Below are 20872 nucleotides of genomic sequence, written 5' to 3'. Positions count from 1 at the left end.
CAGGTTGGATGGGGCTTGGAGCAACCTGGGCTAGTGGAAGGTGTCCCTGCCCATGGCAGGGGGTAGAATGAGATTATCTCTAAGGTCCCTTCCAAACCAAATCATTCCATGGTTCTTGGGTTTATGGAAGCTCTTACCCCCTGCTAGTCAGGATCAACAAGTGTGAAGCAGGACTCTCCAGCAGGTCACCAAGTTAAGGCCACGGGGAAGGGCTGGGTGTTGGAGCTTTGTTCTCCTGGGTTTGCCCAGGGATGTGACCAAGAGCGTATCCAGGGTTTCTGGCACTGCCACAGAGGGACAGTATCACATACAGACACATTGTACAGTACCTGCTGATGCTTGGGTGGTGTTATACAAAATCTTTGGGGGAGGCGGGAAGTTGGGGTACTTTTGGTGTGAAAAGCTAAGAGGTGGCTTTGAAAGCTGTGATCTAAAACCACTCTGCTTGCCTGATCTTGAAAAAGACTTCAACAAATGCAGCTGAACTCCAAAGGTCTGTGCTGTGTGTGGAAGACAGGTGTTTCAGTCAGGTTTTGTTGGTATCTGGGATTTTATTTCTCTTAAAGTAAAATGTGAAAGGCATAATATTGACTAGACTATTACAATTATAATTTGAAATAATTTCAATTTTTCATTGAAACTGACAATTTTCACATTCTAATTTAGCAAGTCACTTTGAGGCTGTCAGTTTTCACAGTTATAATTAAGTAGATCTAAATTCATCCCTGAAATCTGTGCTGATGATTGACAGGGAAGTCAGATCTATATTCTAGTCAAAGGAGGGAAGAGGAGCTGGAGCTGAGGGGGAGCTGTGCAAGGTTTACCTCTTGACAAGCCTCCTCTTGTGTACTGGGGTTTCACACCACATCATCTGTGATTCAGTTTCCCAGCCACAAAACAGATACAAGAAAGATTATTTTTCTTTTGCTTCTTTTGTCTTCTATAAAGCAGGAGCCATCTCCTCCTGTGCAAATCTGGTCCTAGGGATTTTCACCTCAGCTGTATTATGAAAGTGCCCTTGTATTATAAAATATACTTTTAAGGTGAAAGATATTTCACATATAAAGTGTGATGTCCCTGTGGGTACACAAGGGGGAATGATTTGTGAGAATTTTTGGGGGGGGAAATGTGATTCATCCATACTGTTGGTGGGTAAAAAGAGTCAGAAACATAAGGATAAGAAGCATGGGTCGGATGTGATTTATAAGTATTTAAATCAGGCTTAAAATAACCTACAGGCTATAGAGAAGTGCAAGTAGAAACTGCACTGTGAAGAGTGGGCAGCAAGGCAAGGAACAGTGCTGGAAAAATGAATGAAATAAGTCATGACTGCAAAGCCCCCTGGGGAATTTGGCCAGCCAGGAAACAGGACCAGTCCTTATGGTTTCCATTCTTTCTTTCCTCTTTAGCTTTGGCAGAGAAAAGTGTAATATATTAATATATGACCATCTCAAGTTTTACTGAGTTGGTTTTTTTTTCTGCATATTGCTAATTTTAATGTAATTTTACTGTGAGGTCCACTGGGCTAAGCAGTAAAAATGTGGGTTGTTATCTGACTTTGGCAGCTGAGAGGGGGGTGTGGAGGAGGTGTAATTTGCACTGACTTGAACGAGGAGTGGCAGGAAAGAAAATCAGCCAGGCAGGTGTGATGGATGAGCAGAAGCTCATATTTAGCATGGGAAGGCAGAGGGTCCCAGGTGAGCTGCCCCCTGTGTGCTCCTCCCCGAGGCCCCACGTTTCAGACCCCATTTATTAAAGCGCTGTGATTAATTGTACACCCAGTACAACTCCTTGGCTGTGCCGGATAATTCCCGTTCTATCCTTCTGTTTGTAGTGGATGCAAAGGCGAGTGTTGCCCGGGATAATGTGGCCGTTTCTTCCCCGAAGACAATGGAGCAGGGCCCCGCTGCCGAGGCGGGCGGGCAGAGCCTCGGGAGCGCTGCCAGGAGAGCTGGGCCAGCTGCGAAACCCCGCTCTGTGCTCGCCTTCTCGTGGGCTGTACCAGGGCGTACTGAAGATCCAGCGACGGATTCATCACTTGGACCGGCGAAACTTGATGTCAGCCCTGTGTCTCCCAGCGGGAACAAAGCCCTGAGTGAGGGAGCAGAGGTTCCTGGGGCAGCTGTGCCGGAGGAAGGCTCCGATAAAAACCTGAGCCGGGCACCGCTGCAGGACGTCGAGCTCACAGTGTCACCTGAGGGAGAGGATGTGGCCACCTCAAAGCCAAAACCAGTGACCTTCTTTGACAGGATCTTCAAACTGGAGAAGGGAAAGGAAAGGAGTAAAGCACGAGGTGATCCCCAGGAGGAGCGGCAGGCGTTGGACGTTCCCGACGGGAGCATCAGGGCTGTGGGATTACAGAGCACGTCCAATGGTGTCCCACAGGGGAAGGCAAGTGCTGCTGTACAATATCCATTCACTAATGAATATTGGGAATATTATTGGAGTAGGACAGCTCCATGCTGTGATGGCTGTGAGTGAATGTGTTACCACAGGTGACGCCTCGTGGGGGTGGCTGGAGAGAGGTGTGGGAGAGGAACCTGTGGTGAAGTGGTGAAGCTCTGGCATCTGTCTCATGGCTGAATGCTGGCACTGACCTCGAATTTAAATTAATTTTTAATTCTCTGAAAGGTTTGGCCGAGATTGTTGTGTCCTTAAGAATTGGACTCGATGATCCTTGTGGGTCCCTTCCGACTCCTGGTACTCTGTGAACTGTCTGTGTCCACGCTCTAAAGCCAGGATGAACAGCAGCCAGTTACCAGTGAAAGCAAGAATACCTGAAAGCAAAACACTAAATGCTTTAGGAGCTTGGAGTTTGGCCTTGGATGGTTTTAAAGTTCTTTGTTGTGTTTTGTGCCATTTTTAAAATAGTCCCATTTCTTGAGCAATAGCTGCTTGTTTCATATCCTACATATTACAATAAGCAATATTATGCAGCAGCAATTTTTTTTTACTCCTGGCTATTGTGATTTTTTTTTTTAGTCAAGGAAATCTGGTCCATTAGAATTGATTTTACAGGATGAGAATGTGATATAAGAAACTAACTGTGAGAGCACATTAGTCAAAGGAGCTGAAAACAAGTATCAGTTTAGATTTTACACTTCCTGCAAAGTCTGATATCAGCAAAGATACTGTAGAATTAATTTTCAGGTAATTAACTTTTGAGTAAGTCCATCCCTTGGATGGGGATAAATGGCATAACTCTTCCTAGTTCTGCTGGAGAGGTGGAATACACTAATTATTGATCTAATTCAAATCCTATCCAATGTGAGGGACTGAAGTTTCATAACAACTGGTTTTATTGGCCTAGTTCAGGCTCACAAATAAGACTGCTGTGTGATCACTAATGCTCTCAGTAGTGCTGAACACAGTTCACCAGTGCACTGCTTGCACTGACAACATTGCAGGTTGTCCCCAAAAGTCTCTTTGATCCTCTACCTTGTCTTCTGTATCCTAGACATTCTCAAATTTGAAATCACATTTCTGGTGTGAATTTATAATTTTTAATATTTTTCTGAACCTTCATTTGTAAGACAAAACATTTGCATTTATGACCAGTGGCCTTCCAAAGTGGCCCCATCACTAGTGTTTCAGGCAGCTACAGGGGCATTTTTTAAAGAATCCATAGTCTCCACCAAGCAGAATATAAAGTCATTCACTACCTAAACAGAACAGGGGGGATAATTCAGAATGAATAATCTGTTCAGTGCACACTGGCACTTCTGTGTGTAGCCTATGAGAAGGAAGCCTTTCAACACTGTAAATTCCCGAAGATTTTTTTGACTAACGCACACAATAAGTTTTCCTTGTGGCTTGCAGGAATTGTTACTTTTACAACCCAAATTCCTATTTCCTGGTTTGCTGCCATTGCAGTGACACTACTTTCACGCTGTGGGGTGTGAAAGGTCACAATTGGTGCTGCTGAAGTAACACAGTGTGAAACTCTAATGGAATAACAATCTGGAGGAGTTTTAACCAGAAGTCAAACACTTGGTGGGAGCAAATAGTCATGCTGAAAGCCCAAGCAAACCAGTGCTGTATCAGCAGCCATCAGGGGACAGGACAAGATAATGTAAATCTTATTCTGCCAGTTCTAACAGCTCCTGGAAGCACTTTTCATTCAGATCAAGCTTTGTTATACCAACACTGCCCGTATTTCTTACTAATTCTTACTGATTTGGAGTTGTCTTCAAGTTGTCTTTTACCTATTCACATCCTGGATCTCACTAATGGGAATAATCTGGACACCCCAGGCACTCCTGAGATGTTGATGTTTGGTGTCTGAGTGTTTCAGGATCACACAACAGCTTTTTGGGGACCTGCTTGAGGACAGGTCTGCTGGGTAACAAAAGTGCCTGGACATCTTGTGTGTGTGCCTAAATCTGTACCATGGAAAGCCTTGAGCACTCACAAAATCAGGGTTCAAGTCACTCAGTGTAAGTGGCAGAACTGTATCACAGGTGAGTGAAATTTTAGCCTTACCCTTGAATTTCTGGACTATAATTTTGTATTTAATTCTTCCAACACGAAAAGGAAAATATGTTGGGGGCAGAGAGGAGTTAAGAACCTTTTCTGGGAAAAATATATCAACTAAACACTCCAATATGTTGCCAAATTTAAGTCCATTTCTAAAACAAAGGCCATGGCTCTGCCTTGCAGCACAGTTGCCTTCTGTTCCCCCTAAAGTTTCTAGTTCTTGTGTAGGATGGGAGAATGACCAAGTCTAATTTAATTACTGTTACTGTAGTAACTAAAGACTGTTACCAAATAATCATATTAAAAATCCAGATATTGCTGCCAACAGTTCCTTTTTTCCTTTTTTTTTTTTTTTTTTTTTTTTCTCTGAGGATTATGACTTGTAGTATCTGTAAAAGCTAAAAGCAAAGCAAAGTTTCCCCGAATTGAGTGCCAACACAAAACAAACAGCATTGCTGGTAAGTAAGAGAGAGGCTCCACAGTTGTAGCTTAAGAGCTGCACAAACATTCTGTGTTTGGTGAACCACTCTTTATTTTTGTGGTCTACAAAACTACATTCAGAACACAGCATAATTAAAACAAGGACAGAATTCATGAATTCATGAAGCATTTACTATGTAAGCCAAAGAAAAGATAAATTATATGCCTGAAATGTTTCACTGAGCCATGATTCATGCAAACAAAAGTGCTGGCAGGAATACATTCTTTTGATATGTTTTTTTTCTGATGACTGAACTGAAACTACAGTATAAGTATTTAAGGTGTTTATTACCCCTAAATTTGGCTCCTCAGAGAAATGAATTGAACATTTACATAGGATCTGTTAACTCCTAATACTGACCTTCTGTTATTCCTAGACTTTCTCTCATTATTTGCCCCCAGGGCTTTGCACAGGGAGCTGCTGCAGAGGCTTTTGTGGTGATTTTGTGGCTCTGAAAACGTGATAATGTAGGACTGTGCATTATCTCTCCCTGATTTATATGCTGATGGCCCGAGTCTATGCTCCTTCCTGCAGCAGTATTCCCATGGGAGCACAAGATGGATCACAGCATCTGTCAAAGCCTGTATTTCAGTGGTATCTTGGTAATTAAGGGCAGCCTTGTACTGGGAATCCTGTAGTGAGGATACTCGTGCAGTGGTGGGTTATGGGGCACGTTTGTGCTCTGAAGTTGGAGTTCAGGGATTTTTGGATAGTGCTGTGCTTCAAGCTCTGCACTGTCTGCAATGGCTTTCCAGGGAGATTTCCTGGGATAGCCAGTGCTGCCAGAGGTGGTACCTGGCACCTCTGGAGCTGCCCCAGCTGGTATCTGCTGCTGGAAGCAGCTGAGTGCAGCAAAGCTCCCTTCCTCCTAAAGTGCAGCCCAACATCTGGGCTTGGGCTTGTGCTGTAATAAAAAAAAAAAAATCTATTTTGTTTATTATTCTCGATAGCATCAAGTAGGAAAGAGCTTGATGGCATCAAGTCCCTCAGCTGTGAAGCTGGTTTTGTTTAGCAACATATCTTGTGCCTCCTGCTCCTCTGATCTCTTGCCTCACGGCTCTGTTGGCCCTTTAACATCTGAAAGGGAGCCAGCATTTGTCATAGGAGCTCTTTAGATGCCATCCCTGGCTGTGGGGCTGCCCTGGCCACGCATGTTCTGCACGGCACAGATTGTTCCTGGAGCCACTCTGGCCTGGAACTGGCAGCTGGACAAAGTGGTGTGTTAGGCCCTTGTCAGAAACTTCTGAATATTTGAGGCACTCAACCACTGTGCTGTGATTCTTCCTGGGTAAACTTGGAAAATGGTGGGTGGAGAATTAAACAGAAATCTGTTCTTGCATTTGAAGCCTTGTGTATTTAACTCCCTAAATGCTGTGTGGAGACTGACCACTCCATGCTCAGCCTATCCCTGTCAGTTTATCCCTCTGAAGTTTTAAACCATTTATGCATCTTTAGTCAACTCCTTCCACTAGTGACCTGGAGAAAGCTATGTCCTCTGCAAATGTCATGCAAATACTGTGGGATTTTTAATTGCCTAGCAGAGGGAAAAGTTCCAGAGCACAATTTTTTTTTTTTCCAACTTTTCACACCAAAAAAAAGCACTGAACTGTAATGGGTAGGTTAGGGATAAAAACCTTGCTGTCCCTTACATCTCCAGGAAGATGCTGTTTACTGGAGACACCTAGACAGGCTCATCAGTATTTCTTGTCCTGATTTTTCCTGTGGAGTAATCAGGGCATGTGGTTTCCTACAGCTGCTTCTCTAGTTGTTCTTTCCTAGTGACCAGATCCCTTCTTAGTGACCCAATGGATACTTGGGTACTGCCAACTAAATAGTTGGGGATGGTAACTTGTGCTGAAGAGTTATGGAACTGCCAGGGTGGTCTGCTCAGTTTTAAATCCTCACCAAAGTCAAGGCCACCATCATGCCAGGCACAATTTACTTTTATCAAGTGGGCAGATCAACCCTGCACTTACAGTGTAGATACATTGATGGAAGGAAGGAGGATTATTGGTAACATTCAGACATCACTAGCCAGGTGTAGTACTAGTAAATATTTAAAAAAGGAGGTGCTGAATGGGCCATGAGGACTTGTCTCAAGCTACTCTCTTGTGACAGCACTTGTGTTGAATTTACCTGTGCAGGCTCAAAGCAAAGGTGGCCAGAATAGCAGGCAAATTGAAAGTGAAAGGGTGCCAAAAAATAGCCATGACCCTTGTTTAGGTGTTTAAACAGAAACTGAGTGACTTAATATTGCATATTTATGAGTGCTTGAGCACTGGAAAACTCTTTTTGGGCTCTGGGAACTCCAATTCCATGAAGAGAGGAAGCAGCTCCATCTGGCTCAGTAGAAACAAAGTGTTTGCCTTTTTCCTTCTTTTAATCTGTGTCATGTTTGTGTTTGCTAGATAATAATTATTCCTGGAATGGCAGAATAGAGTAGCAGAAGCAATCTTTGTATGGCACGATCAGACACTGAGCTGTCAAAGGCCAAAATCTCAGCTTTTATTTTCATTCTTCACAAGTTCAGCCTTGAAAAGAGAAGAGTGGTGTTTAGGATGCTGTGTGTGACTTGATTTGTGTTTGTTGTACTTGCTAGCTGAGAACAATGTTCCCCCAACCAAGAGCCAATGCTGAATATATTAGAAAAGAGGGGAAGGAGATGTATAAATGCTCGATTGTTCTGAACATGTAGGCTGGGGAAGTATGGTTGGAATTAGGGTTGTGACTCTCTGAGCAACAGAATGCAAGTCACAAAAGTTACTTTTGCATTCCACTGGGAAATCGGGCAAGCCAGGACTGAGGAATCTCTGCCCCCTTTTTTTTTTAGGAGATAGATGACTGCAACCAAAAGGACCTACGGGAGGACTCTGCAGGTGTCACCAGTCCCGGTGCTGCTCAAGCTGAGAAGGCAGAGGTAAAGCAGGACAGCCCCCAGGCAGCTGCTGCAGGAGACAACTCCGTCATGAGCTTCCTCAGAACACTGGTGAGACTTTACCTTTCCTTTCCACCTCTTTAAGCTTTAAATTGCTCCTAAAAATCCCGTGTGAACATGAGCTGAGTGCATGTGTTTGCTGTCACGGGCACTGGGGAGGGATGAAGTGAGAGGTGTGTGAGGACAGTGCAGTTGTGATCAAATGAGGGGCACCTGCTCTGGAAACCTTTACTTCTGCAGAGATGCTTGTAGACCTGGAAGTATTTACCTGTCTTAAACATCTTCTGCACGAAGAAATTTATTTTGTAACATCTCTAAGTTCATTTTTATTAATTGATGTGTAAGCTTGAATAGTAAATATTTGGTCCAGGCATTTTTCATTTTAGCCATTGACTTTAAGTTGTTGTCAAGAAATGTTTACAGGTATTGCTTCCCCTCATGTAGAAAAATTTATACTTTCACCTTTGTGCTAGAAAAACCTGCTGATTTCAAACTTATGATCTTTTAGATCTTTTGAAAGACTGAGTGGAGTGACTATTTTTTCTCAAATACTTTTAAGGTCTCCCCAAGCAAAGCTGAAGCCAAAAGTGATTCTGAAGACAAGGTAGGCAGATTCCTTGTTCAGTCACTAGAGTTTCTGACACAGCTATTTCCTCTTCATTGTGTTGCTTTTTCAGCAATTGATGTCATTTGAAGCAACTAAAAATATTTTTCCCCTGAATAAATTTAAAAGGAAGATGAGAGTAAATAGTTAATCATATCATCTGTTACAATCAAAATCTGAACTGTTGCACCTTCTGCAAGCTTGATGATGACTTGATAATGCTCTTGTTGTTTCTCTGACTTGTCCTTGATCTAAAACTTCAAGTCCCTGCAATGAAAACCTCTGGATTCCACAGAAAAAATTCCATTTGCCCATAGAGCAGAAGTTTTCCTTGCACTGTGATAAGACACAAAGAATAGAACCCTAAAAAAAATATTGTTTTACATATAGATATTAAGTAGCCAAAATCACTGAGCATCATTTTGTTTTCTCTCCTGTTTTTTTATCCTTTTGTCCCATTCAATTTTTGATAAAGCCTGGTACTGAAACGAGCAGTTTTTGCAGAAAGCTTCGTGAGGACATGGGGGGATACACATCACTCCCCAGCTGTAGCTCAGTAACTCTGAAATAACTCCCAAAATCGTCAGCCAGGGCTAAGGTCTTCCCAGACATCCAGAAAATGCAGTTCTCAAACTGCACTGGCTCAGTGGGACCTGCAGCTCTTTCAACAGCTGTGAAAAATCCGGTTGCTCAGTCCCGTTGACATACCTGGCTTTGTCATGTGCTGCTGTAACAGGTGACTCTTGGTGCTGGGGTGCTGTCATTTGGAAACAAATATGCTGTTTGGGTTTGGTTTGTTATCACACTGGGAGGGTAAACAAGCCCAGATGACTGGCAGGATATGCAAACTCATTATGCAGAGGTTAAGTGGGAGTTCTCTTTTATTAGGAATTCCTTTATCTTCACGATCTTCCTGATAGGACATTTTTACTTTATTAAAGGGGAAATAAGTGTAAAAGGTTACCTTATCAGTCTTCATGTAGAAAAGCTGTAGATTTTTCAGCTGATATGAAATAATGGTGGGTTTTTTCCCCCTGAGAAATGACTTGTGTCTTAGTGGTAAAGATGTGTTTTCCCCTGGGAGCAGTCTGAGCCTCTCCCAAGTGCCATGGGGCTCTCAGGTGGCTGCTGTGCTTTTGAGTCATAAATCACAGAATATCCTGAGTTGGGTCTCACAAGGATCATCCAGTCCAACTCCTGGCCCTGCACAGACACCCCAACAATCCCACCCTGTCCCTGAGAGCATTGTCCTAATGTTCCTTGAGCTCTGGCAGCCTTGGGGCTGTGAGCACTGCCCTGGGGAGCCTGTTCAGTGCCCGATCACCCTCTGGGGGAGGAACTTTTTGCTTTTTGCAGCAATGTGCTGCCATCAGGGATATCTGTGGCTCTAATCAGCTGGGTGAAGCCATGTGTGCTTCCAGCAGCCTGGGCACACCCTTAATGACTGTCCCTTCATCTGTGTGAGCACGGGAGTTAGAGCAGAGTCACTTCCTTGGAAGAGCTGATCCTTTGCAAGTTCAAACAAACCAAGAGTGTATTCTGAGATCTGTCCCAGACCACCAACCTGAGCCTTCTGTGGCAGACCCTGAGTTGTTCCCATCTCACTCTGCATTTGGGAATTTTGCAGGACATGAGAATTTTGCAGGATACTGCAGGAAAAAAGACCAGTTTCCATGTGACTGGCCACAGCTGCTTCACAGCACAAAGCATTGGCAGGACTGGTGACTGCACTGCAGGACACAACCTTGGGACCAGGATCTCGACTTCACGTGCTCATATGTGTCACATTCTGTACTCTGGACCTTTCCTCCCACCCTGTTGGTTAAACAACCCCAATACTTGTCCCTGCACAGGACAGCCCCAAGAGGCACATAGCTGGGATTGTTGGGGTGTCCTGTGCAGGCCAGAATTTGGGCTCTGATAATCCTTGTGGGTCCCTTCCAGCTCAGCATATTCTGTGATTCACACTGTAAACACTGTAGGCTAATTGTTTCTTTGGAGTTTGGGTCTCTTTGCACTTCCATAGTTCCTGGAAAGTTTTATCAACTCATTTTCAAGTTTTTTGCTGGTTGGAAGCTTTTTTTTTTTTTTTTTGCCTTGTTGAAGTGTAAAATAAAAAAGAATGAAGCTTGCAAAGGGACAAGCTAGTTACCTTGGGTGTCAACAACTGAAGTCTCAGTCTTTGTGGGATTTAGGTTTCAATTTAATAGAGATTTTAGAGGGAAAATTGTGATTTAATTTGGAATCAAGTGGACTGTCTTAGCTTTTATTTCACTCCTCATATGAAAGAAAGTCTCAGGAGAGCTGAGTAATCACTCAGAAGAAAAAAAAAAAACATGATTTGTTGTCCAGGGCAAAAAGGAGATGTTTACCTTTAATGCTACGTGTGTGAGTGTTTGAATGTCTTTCATGAACCAAATAACTTTGCAATAAGTGCTCAACTGCCACTGGTGTTGTACAAAGGGCTCGAGAGCAGAGAAGGGCCATGGTGGGCAGCCCTCTCCGAAGGCAGAATCCCCAACCAAAGGAGCCAAGAAAAAGAAGGCAGAGAGTCCCAAGCTGGGCCACAGCACGTTTAGTAAACTCTTTAGGCACAAGGTCGGTATGAACCTCGAGCAGGAGCAGAGCCCTGAGCAGTAACAGATGGCTCCTGTCAGAGAGAAGAGTTGTTTAACTGGTGACTCCAACCAGCATCTGGCCAGATGTGCAGTGCTCTGGGAGTGCTGTGTGAGCATTCCCGGGCCAGGTGTGATGAAAACCATCCTCACGTGCAGCGTTTCTCTCGTTGGGCCATCTGTGAGCTCAGGGTTCTGAAAGAACTCCTCTCACCTTCCCTGCTCTGTGATTCCCAGTTACTAACCCTGACTAAACCTCCCTGGCCACTACAAGCAAAATCGAAGGTGCTGACAAACAATGAATCGTGTAAATGTGAGCAGAGCCTGCAACTGTAGAGCAGGCAGAGCTGCAGAGCTCAGGGGAGCTACACTTCGGGCTTTATGATCATTAACAGGCACCATCACGTGGCTAAAATTGGTGAACTGGGCCATCTGATACGGCACAGAGAAGGCTGGAACATGGAATTTCCTTCAGAAATAGGTATTTCTCACTGAAAACAAGAAAAGTAATTGTTGATTGAAGTTTAGTTTGAAGGAAAAAACTCTGGTTTTGAAGAGTACTTTTAAGTGTTTTAAATGCACATTCAATCAAAGGGTTGTTTCAGAGGACCAAAAATCACTGAAAGCTTTTGGTCTCAAGCTCTGTATTTAGGGGTTTCTGCAGTCTCTGAAGATAATCTGCCATGGTGCTCCATGGCAGGGAAGCAGAGAATTGTAGCTTTTTAGCCCAAAGAATGCAGGAGCAGAGACCCTTTCACTGGGGGAGGCAAGTAATTAATATTTAATGCTCACTCAAGACACCCACATGGAATTTCTGGTGAGTAGGGGGCTTTATAGTCAAGGGCACAAGTCAAAGGGAGTTCTTTAACACATTTTCAACACAGAAATGTTCTTTCCATGTTACATTTTTGAGATGTCATCTGCATGTTGCTGAAGGAATAATAATATTCCCAATGGTTTTAAGTCTGCAATTCTTGCCAACAGCCTAAAGTTAAGATCTCATCTCATATATACTATGTTGATAGCTAATAGTTTTGGTATTTAATACAATGAAAATATTAATTACTTCTTCATAATGAGTTAGGGCTTCCTGGTAAAAACCACACCTGTCTAGCATTTTTTAAGACCCTTCTATAACAGTGCAAAAATCTTGCAGTGAACTGTAGGGAGAGGTGCTTGACTTTCATTGGAATATTTAATGGAACTTTGAAAAGTTATGGTGTGGAATGAGAGCAGTTATCTTTAAGGAAAGCAACAGCACTAAATTTTTACGCCAATAAAATCTGTCTTATAAAATGCCATTACTTTTAAAACAGCTTTTTCTTGTTTCCAAATTTATTTTCACAGTTTCCTTTCCACATACAAACTAAAGAAGCAATAGCTGGGAGAGCATTTATGGCATATTAAGAGTAAAGGGGATGGATTAAAATGGTGCCAACAGTTTGCTTGTGAGGCTGATTGAAAATGGCAATTCAGATTGGAGCAGTGATGTGACAGGCAGGCCCTAAAGTTACCAATTCTAGTAAAAAAACCCCCTAGTTTGTATCTTTTCCTCTGAAATGCCTTACCGTGTGAACTAGATCACCAGGTAACAAATTTCTTTATCTGAAATGATAATTTTAATCTATTTACTCATATTTAGTTTTGAGCACTTCACTGTCTCCTGTGCAAACCTTCCAAAATAAACAGCTCTGTACATTAATTAAGTTGACTATTAGCTTAACAAAAACGTTGTTTTTCAGTCTCCTGTTATGTGAATACTAACTTTAAAGCAACTCCTGAATGTTGTTTTCAAACAGCAATGCACATCCTGATATAAACCCCTAACACAGTGCGGTTTGTCCCTTTGACCTCAGACTCAGTTTGGGTGGCATTCCAAACTGGGTCCCTCTCTGCCCTTTCATTCCCATCCCTGTGTATTTGCCTTGCATTTCATGCCAGTTTTGCAGTGTAACTGTGCTGGTTTATGGGGTTTTTCCTTGGAAGAGAAGGGTTGGTCACTCACTTTGAGCACTAGTGCTGAAGCCAGTCCATGGTATTGTGCTTGTTCTTCCTACTTGCTCTGGATCCTGTTCATTAGAGCTGACCACAAAAAAGATCCTGGCTCCTGCAAAATAACTCTCACCTGCTGTCTCAAGTCCCCAAAGCCCAGGGGTGCTGGGCTCAGTTTATGGTTGGCTGATGTTTTATGTACAGCTCAGGTAATTCTTCAGTGTGAGCTCTGCTGGGTGTGAGGGCTGAGAGAGGGGTGTATCACTGCCCAAGGAGGAATTTGCTCCTGGATTTGTGTGTTTTGAGGAAATCAGGAGATACAGATCTGAGGAGGAGGTTATTGCATAAGGGAACCTACAAGAAAGATGGAGAGACTTTTTACAAGAGCACATAGTGACAGAACAAGGGGGAATGGATTCATAGTGACAGACAGTAGGGTTGGATTGGGCATCAGGAAGAAATTCTTGGCTGTGAGGGTGGTGAGGCCCTGGCACAGGTTGCCCAGAGAAGCTGTGGCTGCCCCATCCCTGGAAGTGTCCAAGACCAGGTTGGACGGGGCTTGGAGCAACCTGGGATGGTGGAAGGTGTCCCTGCCCATGGCAGGGGAGTGGAATGAGATGATTTTTAACATCCCTTCCAACCTCAGCCACTCTGATCATATAAAAAGAGTAAATCCCACCCAATGCCCAAAAGTGTGAGGGGATGGGTTAAACCAATCCCCAGCACCTGCAGAGCTTCTCTTTGTGGAACTGCAACTCCTGCTCTTACAAAGCCATGGCTGTTCTGTGCCCTTGCTTTCCAGGCTGTTATTTGCCTCTGTTTTATATCCCAGAAAGTGAAGTTCCCCATTCTGAAGGCAGCATGAGCACATCCCAGACTGGTGTGTGGCTCCCCATAGAAAACACCCAGCTCTGGTGTGTAAATGTACCCTGGAAATTGCACACACAGACCCAGTGCAGAAAAATCTCTGCTAGTACCTTCAAACCCTGTGTAATGTGTTACCTGAACAGAACGGGAATATATGGAATATGGGAATGCAGATATAAATACAGCTATTTTTAAAGAACAGGTTGAGAACTGCAAGCACAGCAACATGAGCACAAAGCAGTGCAGGTAGAAGGATGGGACGTGGCAGTGCCTTGGAAGCCTCTCCTCAGCCTGGGCTCAGTTTCCATGGCTGCAGGAGCCAGGACTTTCACAAACGTTGACTAAAAATAAAATAATTTGTCCCACAGACAATTTGAGCACTGTGACACTGCCTCAGACAGACTTGTCTTTGTGTTTTGTTTCCCTTCAGGCTGCAAAAGAGACCCAACAGACAACCAACACCAAAGTGAGTAGGATGGCTGGAGTTATCTCCAGAATAATGTGGGCAAAGGGGAATTATTCTCACTGTCATCTTTAATCTCCAAGACGGTGTTTTAATTCCTTTATCAGTTACTCATCTCTGGGAAGGGTGGGTTGCTGTGCCATTTGCTTCCTCTCTTCAAGGTGTTGCTTCATCTGAAAGGGCAGAGATGCACCTTGCTGCCCGTGTGACCTGTGCAGTGGTGCTCACCTGTACCAGGTGATGCCTGAAAACGCTCTGGGTGTTTTGTTCTCCACAATAACCTGTGTGTCCATGTTCCTTCCAGAGCCCTGAACAGCAGCCTGTTACCTCTGTCAAACCAGACAAAACTGTCCCTCCCTCCCAAGAGCCGCCGCCGGCCAAGCAGAACCCGAAGGCCCCCGAGGCTGCAGCCGCCCCTCAGGGAGCAGCCAGTGAAGCCCCCAGGGAGGGGATGAAGGAGAAACCATCAGCCACCCCCATGCCCCTGAGCAAGCTCTTCTGGAAAAAGGTATGGCTGGGTTGTGGAGCTGCTCCATCTCCGTGCAGGGAGAGGAGTTATTGCCGAGCACTGTGACAGCAGAGCAGTCAAACCTGCCCGGGAGAGCAGCTCCCATGTGCTAAACTTTGTATGCACGTACAAACACACCCTTGTATCTTTGTCTCCTGGTTTCGTCAAAACACACAAATTCAGTTTGTTAAATCTTGTAATTTTTTATTTAAGTGGAATAAGGAATGTTTTTCTCTGTCAATTCAACGCTTCTGTTAAAAATCCCAGGGAGATCACAGCATTCTTTACCAAATCATATCATTAATAGAGATATATCTGTAAAAACCCATCTCTCTTTTATACCCCATCTTTTGGAACTGTTTGCTTTAGTTCTAGATGTTTAAAAACCTGGAATCTGGTGGGTCTATTCTTACTCAGTAGAAAATGTTCCATGACAGAGCAGATCAGTCTTTAAGTCTGGGCGTTTAGTTGCTTGGGAAGACACATTATTCCTCAGGTTAAATAATGATTTTAACTAAAATTAGGACTAACTCTGAAAACATAGTTCCTGTTTCCATGATCCTCATGGAATCTTCAGTTGAAAGAAGGGCTGTATTAAACTTCACTGAATCACTGTATGTTGAATAACTGCTTTTCTGGGCTTCTGTTCAAGTCCAAATCCCAGAAATTAACTGCTTCCAAACACCCAGATGCTGCTGAGCGGCCCTGCAGCTTCTTTAGCTTGAGCTGGAGATACATTTTGGAAATGTTATTTGTGTAAAAAAAAAAATGAAGGTGTTTAGTAAATATGCACGAAAACAATCCAAGCTTGAAACGTTTGCTAGTTGGGACTTAATTTCCTGGGGAATTGGGTGAATCAGGTGCTCGGAATGAGATGGAAGTTGGGAAGAAGAGGGAGAAGGGAGGGTTTTTTATGTAGTTATTTCTACAGAAACCTCTCACTCTGAGTAGTCTGGCGTATTTGCTGGGAAGCAGGATGTATGTTGAACATCAGGATGAAATAAGGGAAAAAAAAGAGGCCTTCTGGCAGACTGTTTTGTGTAGTTTCAGTGTAAAACAGAGTAATAAATTTGGTCTGAATTCAGCAATTTCATAATGAAGTAACAGAGTCTTTTAAAAAAGAAAAAACACGTAAGAAAGGAAGATTTTCTTGAAGAAAACTAGTGAAAATCATACCTTTGGGGGAGAAATTGGTGATGGCACTTTAAAAAAAAATCTGATAAGGTTTTGGTAAGATTTCTAAACCTTATTTTGAAATATTAACCCAAACTAAAGAAGTTATTGATGTTTTACTGCCCACAGTGAACACCAGCTCTACATATCCCATATTAGAGCTAAATTAGCTCTTGGTCCCTGCTCTGTGCTGCTTTAACCTTGTAACAATCCTCACGTGAAGTCCAGGGATCTCAAACATCTCAGGGGTACAAACCTTGTCCCAAAATTCTTTCACTCCTGTTGGTTGATAACACTGCATTTTTTTTATCCTACACCGTCATCAGCTGCTTATGGAACAGAAAGTTTTGCAGAGAATTCTCTACAAGCAGATTTTTGTTGCTGCCAAAAATACTAAGGGCTGGTTAAAGCACTTACACAAATGCACTGAATTACAGTAGTCTGTGAAACCTGAACTCTGAAAAATGAGCCTGGTTTTGCTTAGTTAGAACTTCTTGGGTCTGGAATCATGCTGAGGCTAAAGTTTTTGCAAGTTTTCTGGAGCGAATTTCTGCAATAGAGAACTGGATTTGGTCCTAAGAATTTAAAAAAAAAAAATCAACCTCTTTGAGCACTGAATCCTCACCTGTAAAAAGCTCGTGTTTCCTTACTGAGATTTCTTGACAGAGAATAATATTTCCTTTGATGAAAGCCCTTGGTGACCCAGTCAGTTTGAAGCTAAAAATAATGAGAGTAGAGGTACCAAAAAAATAAAGTCCTTAGATTACAGGTTAGGCTCAAACTCAGCTTGGTTTGAAGAATCTGTGGGATGTTTTCCTGCAGTGATTTTATCTTTCTGGCACACTCAGTGCACTGTCCTCTTGCTAGGACAGAGAACTGAAGCTGGCAACTGTTCCAATAGGTGTATAATTCAGAGCCAGGAGTAGTTTTCCTTTTGAACTAACAAACAGCAGCCACAACACTCAAAAGATCCAGGACTGAGATCCAGCTTCTCCCTTTCCAGGCAGTCTCTTAAATATCCATCTTCTGATGAACTTTCACTTCAAAGGGAAGCTAATGAAGTGCCTGTCAACACGTTGCAGTTGATGCTGCTGCTCTGACTGCAGATGAATAAATATGGAAAGGGAAAAGGAAAAATTCCTTTTTCAGCTTCTCAGCTGGGAACCACTTTGAATTTGCCCCGTTTCCTGATGGGTCTGCACAGGAGTTTTTGTAACTGTTACTCAAATGTTTGTCATGGCAGCATTTCTTTTCTAATAAGGAATAGTGATAGAAAACTGCAGTTAATGATTTCCAATATTTGTGTTGGAAAGCTGGCTTCAAGGCCTTGTAGGTCTTTCACCAGGGCAGAGGAACAGGATGCTTCATATTTATCTGATCAAGGCAGGCCAGTAAATTGTGGAAGGTGATCAAGGCAGCATTGTTTGGATTGCTCTGTGAACTATCTTTAAAAGCAGATAGATTTTCTTTAAAAAATAGACTTTTCAGCAGTTACAATTCTGCTGTCAAAAAACTGCAGAAAAATTATGCTCTTTTTACTGAGATGTATTTCTGTGCTGATACACAAACAACAAACTGGTTGGCTGTCGGGTGAAGGAGAAGAGTCACGGAAGGGTTTGGGCTGGAAGGGACCTTGAGACAACCTTTTCCACCCCCTGCCATGGGCAGGGACACCTGCCATTGACCAGGTTGCTCCAAGCCCCATCCAGCGTGGCTTTGAACACTTCCAGTCTCCTCAACAACTTCGTGGCCTCCTCTGGACTTGCTCCAACAGTTCCATGTCCAATCTCACCTTTATTGCTGAGCCTTAATTGTGTTTCATCATAAGCAAAAAGAGTGGAGTGTGTGAGGCAAACGTTAAAATGACCCAGGGCTTACCAAGTTCCTGCAGCCCTTTACCTGCTCCCATCCTGGAATACACACCACCTACCATGTGGAAGAGAAGGAGATCTTGGCTGGGTTTTGCTGAGTAAGTGGATGAAGGCGCTTGAAGGAGAATTCCCCCATGGCTGAGGGGGGCAATAAGGTTTGGGGGCTGTTTCGCAGCCTGACTGCTGGCACAGCTGCCACCCTCAGAGCAGGGAAGGACCTTGACCTCCCCAACCCAGGGATTCAGGGGTCAGACCCCACTCCTGGGCTGTCCAGACCTGTGTGCTGTCAGTGGTTCATAGTCTGAGCTGTCACAGCCCAAAACCTGCTTGGTGGCACCTTCAGGCAGTGGCTGCAGGTCACAGGGGCTTTGGGGGGAGGTCCAAGCCCAGGGTGAGGGCTAAAGCTGAGCTGCCTTGACTGCAGCAACCTCTGTTGGCTTTGCCTTGGCCAGGGAGGGCAGGAAGGTGGGTGAAAGTCTCTCCAACCCTCCCTGCTCCCTGCCTGTGAGTCTGGAGCAGATCTCAAGCCTGACTACCCTTTTAAGTGGAAATTTCTTGAACAAAAGGTCATCTTGTATATATTGTTAAGATAAAAGAAAAGCTGCTTCATAGGGGAGGTCTGACCCAGGGAAAGCAGAAGTGCTCCTCGTGTCTAATGAAATGCAGTGGGGAGTGCCAGCTCAGACTGCAGCACGAGATCAAAGCAGGGTGCAGTGTTTATCTCAATTCGGAGGAAAGATGCAGCCAGCCAAAGGAAAACTCCAATCCAAGTTATCCAGGTCACAAAATAAGTTACACTCTCATAAGGCAACGATTTGTGTGCTCAGGAACCCAGATAAGAAAATGGTGTAGTAACAGTTCCCCAAAACAACAGGAGGGTTTGTAAGAACCAGAAGATGTCTCAGAGTAGACACAAACTTTCCACCACAATTGTTTTTAAAAGCTTATTACTGAAAGAAAATTAAGGACATTGTCATTTAAGGGAATAAAAAATGCTTTCAAAACAGTGAAATAAAGAGCACAGTAAAATACTCTTATAAAACACAGCTAGCAAAGATAAGTTAAAATATTATTTTGAAAAAGAAAGCAAAAGCTGCTCTGTAACAGGAAGAAGAAAGGATGGAGCTCATCTTACTTCAAACAAATGTATCTTGAAATGTTTTCTAAATTTGGCAGAGTGCCTTTAACAAAAGAAAAATAAAATAACCCAACAGCCCTTCTGTCCCCATGGTGCATAACTGCAATAACTGCTGACTTAGGCTGAATTGATTAAAATTTGTGTTTAAGGAAACTGGAAGCAGGATCTGGACCCACGAATGCAGCAGCCTCAGCTGCTGCAGTTTATAGGTGTAAGGAGAGAACTTTTATGAGAACATTTATGCATCAAAGCTGACATGAGCCAGGCTGTTTGCAAATTATTATTCTATATAAATTGGAGTTTCTTCCTAAAACTGGTCACAAAACTTGATATAACTTTTGTTTTTCCCTTAAGTGAAGTGAAGAAGCTGAGCCTGTTGCTCTAGAGAACAGTTAATGTAACATCATTCAAAGTTTATTGACTTCAGCTTTGTCAGGTTCTTCCTATTTCACTCTCAGTTCCTGCCAGAAACACCTTGGTGATTTTCTTCAATGCACAAATGGAAATTTTTCTTCAAGTTTCTTAGGGGGAACAGGAACAAAAATTAAAAATTCTTCTTAATTATGTCAGAGAACCTTTGCTGGAAGGGGTTTGGTCATAAGTCTCCATTTGCCACCTCAGCTTTATTTGAGAAGAGGACTTTGAGATGTGGCTGGAGTTTCCTCTTGGCCCAGCATGTCTGAAATACCCTGGTGTGATTGCACAGAAGTTGTGGAACCTCCAGCCTCGGAGGCAGCACAAGCTCAACACAAGCAGTTCCTCAGCAGCTTTCAGCAGGAGGATGGACCAGGCTTCCACAGATATCTTTGAGATCACAAAATTGTGAAAGAAAACCTCACAGCCTCACAGAGGGAGATGGGTTTACAGGAATGGTTTCTGGAGATAATTATGGGAAATTCATACCATTTTTAATAACAAGGCTAAGATCTCAAGCAAGATAAACCATAACTTCCACAACAACTTTGATATAATAATTCCAAATTAAAGTAAGTGCATAGGTGTTTAAGTTAAAGAGAGAAAAAGGTGTTCTAAATCAGGATTTAAACGTTCCTAAAGCCCAGGAGCTTTTCTTGAATTCAAATGAGGGTCAGCACTATCAAAGAGAATGACTGTGACTCGTGGAATTAGGTGAAGGAATAGATGAGCTACTTAACTACCTTGTACCTCAAAAAATCATTTATATCTGTGCAACTGGGAAGAGGAGCTGGGGATGCAGATGTGACCAGCCTGACAATGCTGGGGCTGGGATGTTGCACTTCTGTATTTCACTAGGAACGATGCTATACAGTTTTAACAATTAATAATGCCCACAATGTGTTTTATTTAATCTTATTTCTGCTTCTGTGTGCAAACTCCTGGGTATGATCTTTCTCATATTTACTGGTTTTACCTGAGTGTCATCTTCTCAGGATACATATTGCTGTATGCCATTTCATTTAATTTTTTTTTTTTTAAATTGTAGTTAAATCTAGGTTCTTGCATTTGAGAACTGGTACTGCAGCACAAGAAAGGCCATTTGTTTGATTTATATAAGATGGTGGGATTTTAACACTTATTTACTTTTTTTTTATTTGGGATGAATCAAATTCCTGAAGCAACACGTAGAGATCAGTTAAGCAAAGGATGCTTTCATTACACGTTTGTTCCTGCAGTGCTGCAGCACTTCGTAACCTCTTTAAAGACCCCAAGCAAATCCTCACTGATTAAGTGGGAATGTTTTTTCCCCTTTTTTCGCGTTTCCCAACCCCA

General features: G+C 43.1%; 1 protein-coding gene across 1 annotated transcript in view; it reads left to right on the top strand.

The window, feature by feature from the left end:
• The window catches only part of BCAS1 (breast carcinoma amplified sequence 1), a 43191-nt gene that overhangs the window by 6545 nt on the left and 15774 nt on the right, over nucleotides 1-20872 (top strand). Inside the window, exons 3-8 of the mRNA XM_017815191.1 lie at nucleotides 1835-2391; nucleotides 7788-7943; nucleotides 8452-8496; nucleotides 10960-11094; nucleotides 14401-14436; nucleotides 14738-14941. Coding sequence (XP_017670680.1) covers nucleotides 1835-2391; nucleotides 7788-7943; nucleotides 8452-8496; nucleotides 10960-11094; nucleotides 14401-14436; nucleotides 14738-14941 — 1133 coding nt within the window. The remainder of the gene's footprint in view (nucleotides 1-1834; nucleotides 2392-7787; nucleotides 7944-8451; nucleotides 8497-10959; nucleotides 11095-14400; nucleotides 14437-14737; nucleotides 14942-20872) is intronic.

The sequence above is a fragment of the Lepidothrix coronata genome, unplaced genomic scaffold, assembly GCF_001604755.1.
Source record: "Lepidothrix coronata isolate B3197 unplaced genomic scaffold, Lepidothrix_coronata-1.0 Scaffold49, whole genome shotgun sequence".
NCBI classification, from domain to species: Eukaryota; Metazoa; Chordata; class Aves; order Passeriformes; family Pipridae; genus Lepidothrix; species Lepidothrix coronata.
The sequence above is the reverse complement of the archived record's forward strand: the minus strand, read 5'-3'. Positions and strand labels throughout refer to the sequence as shown.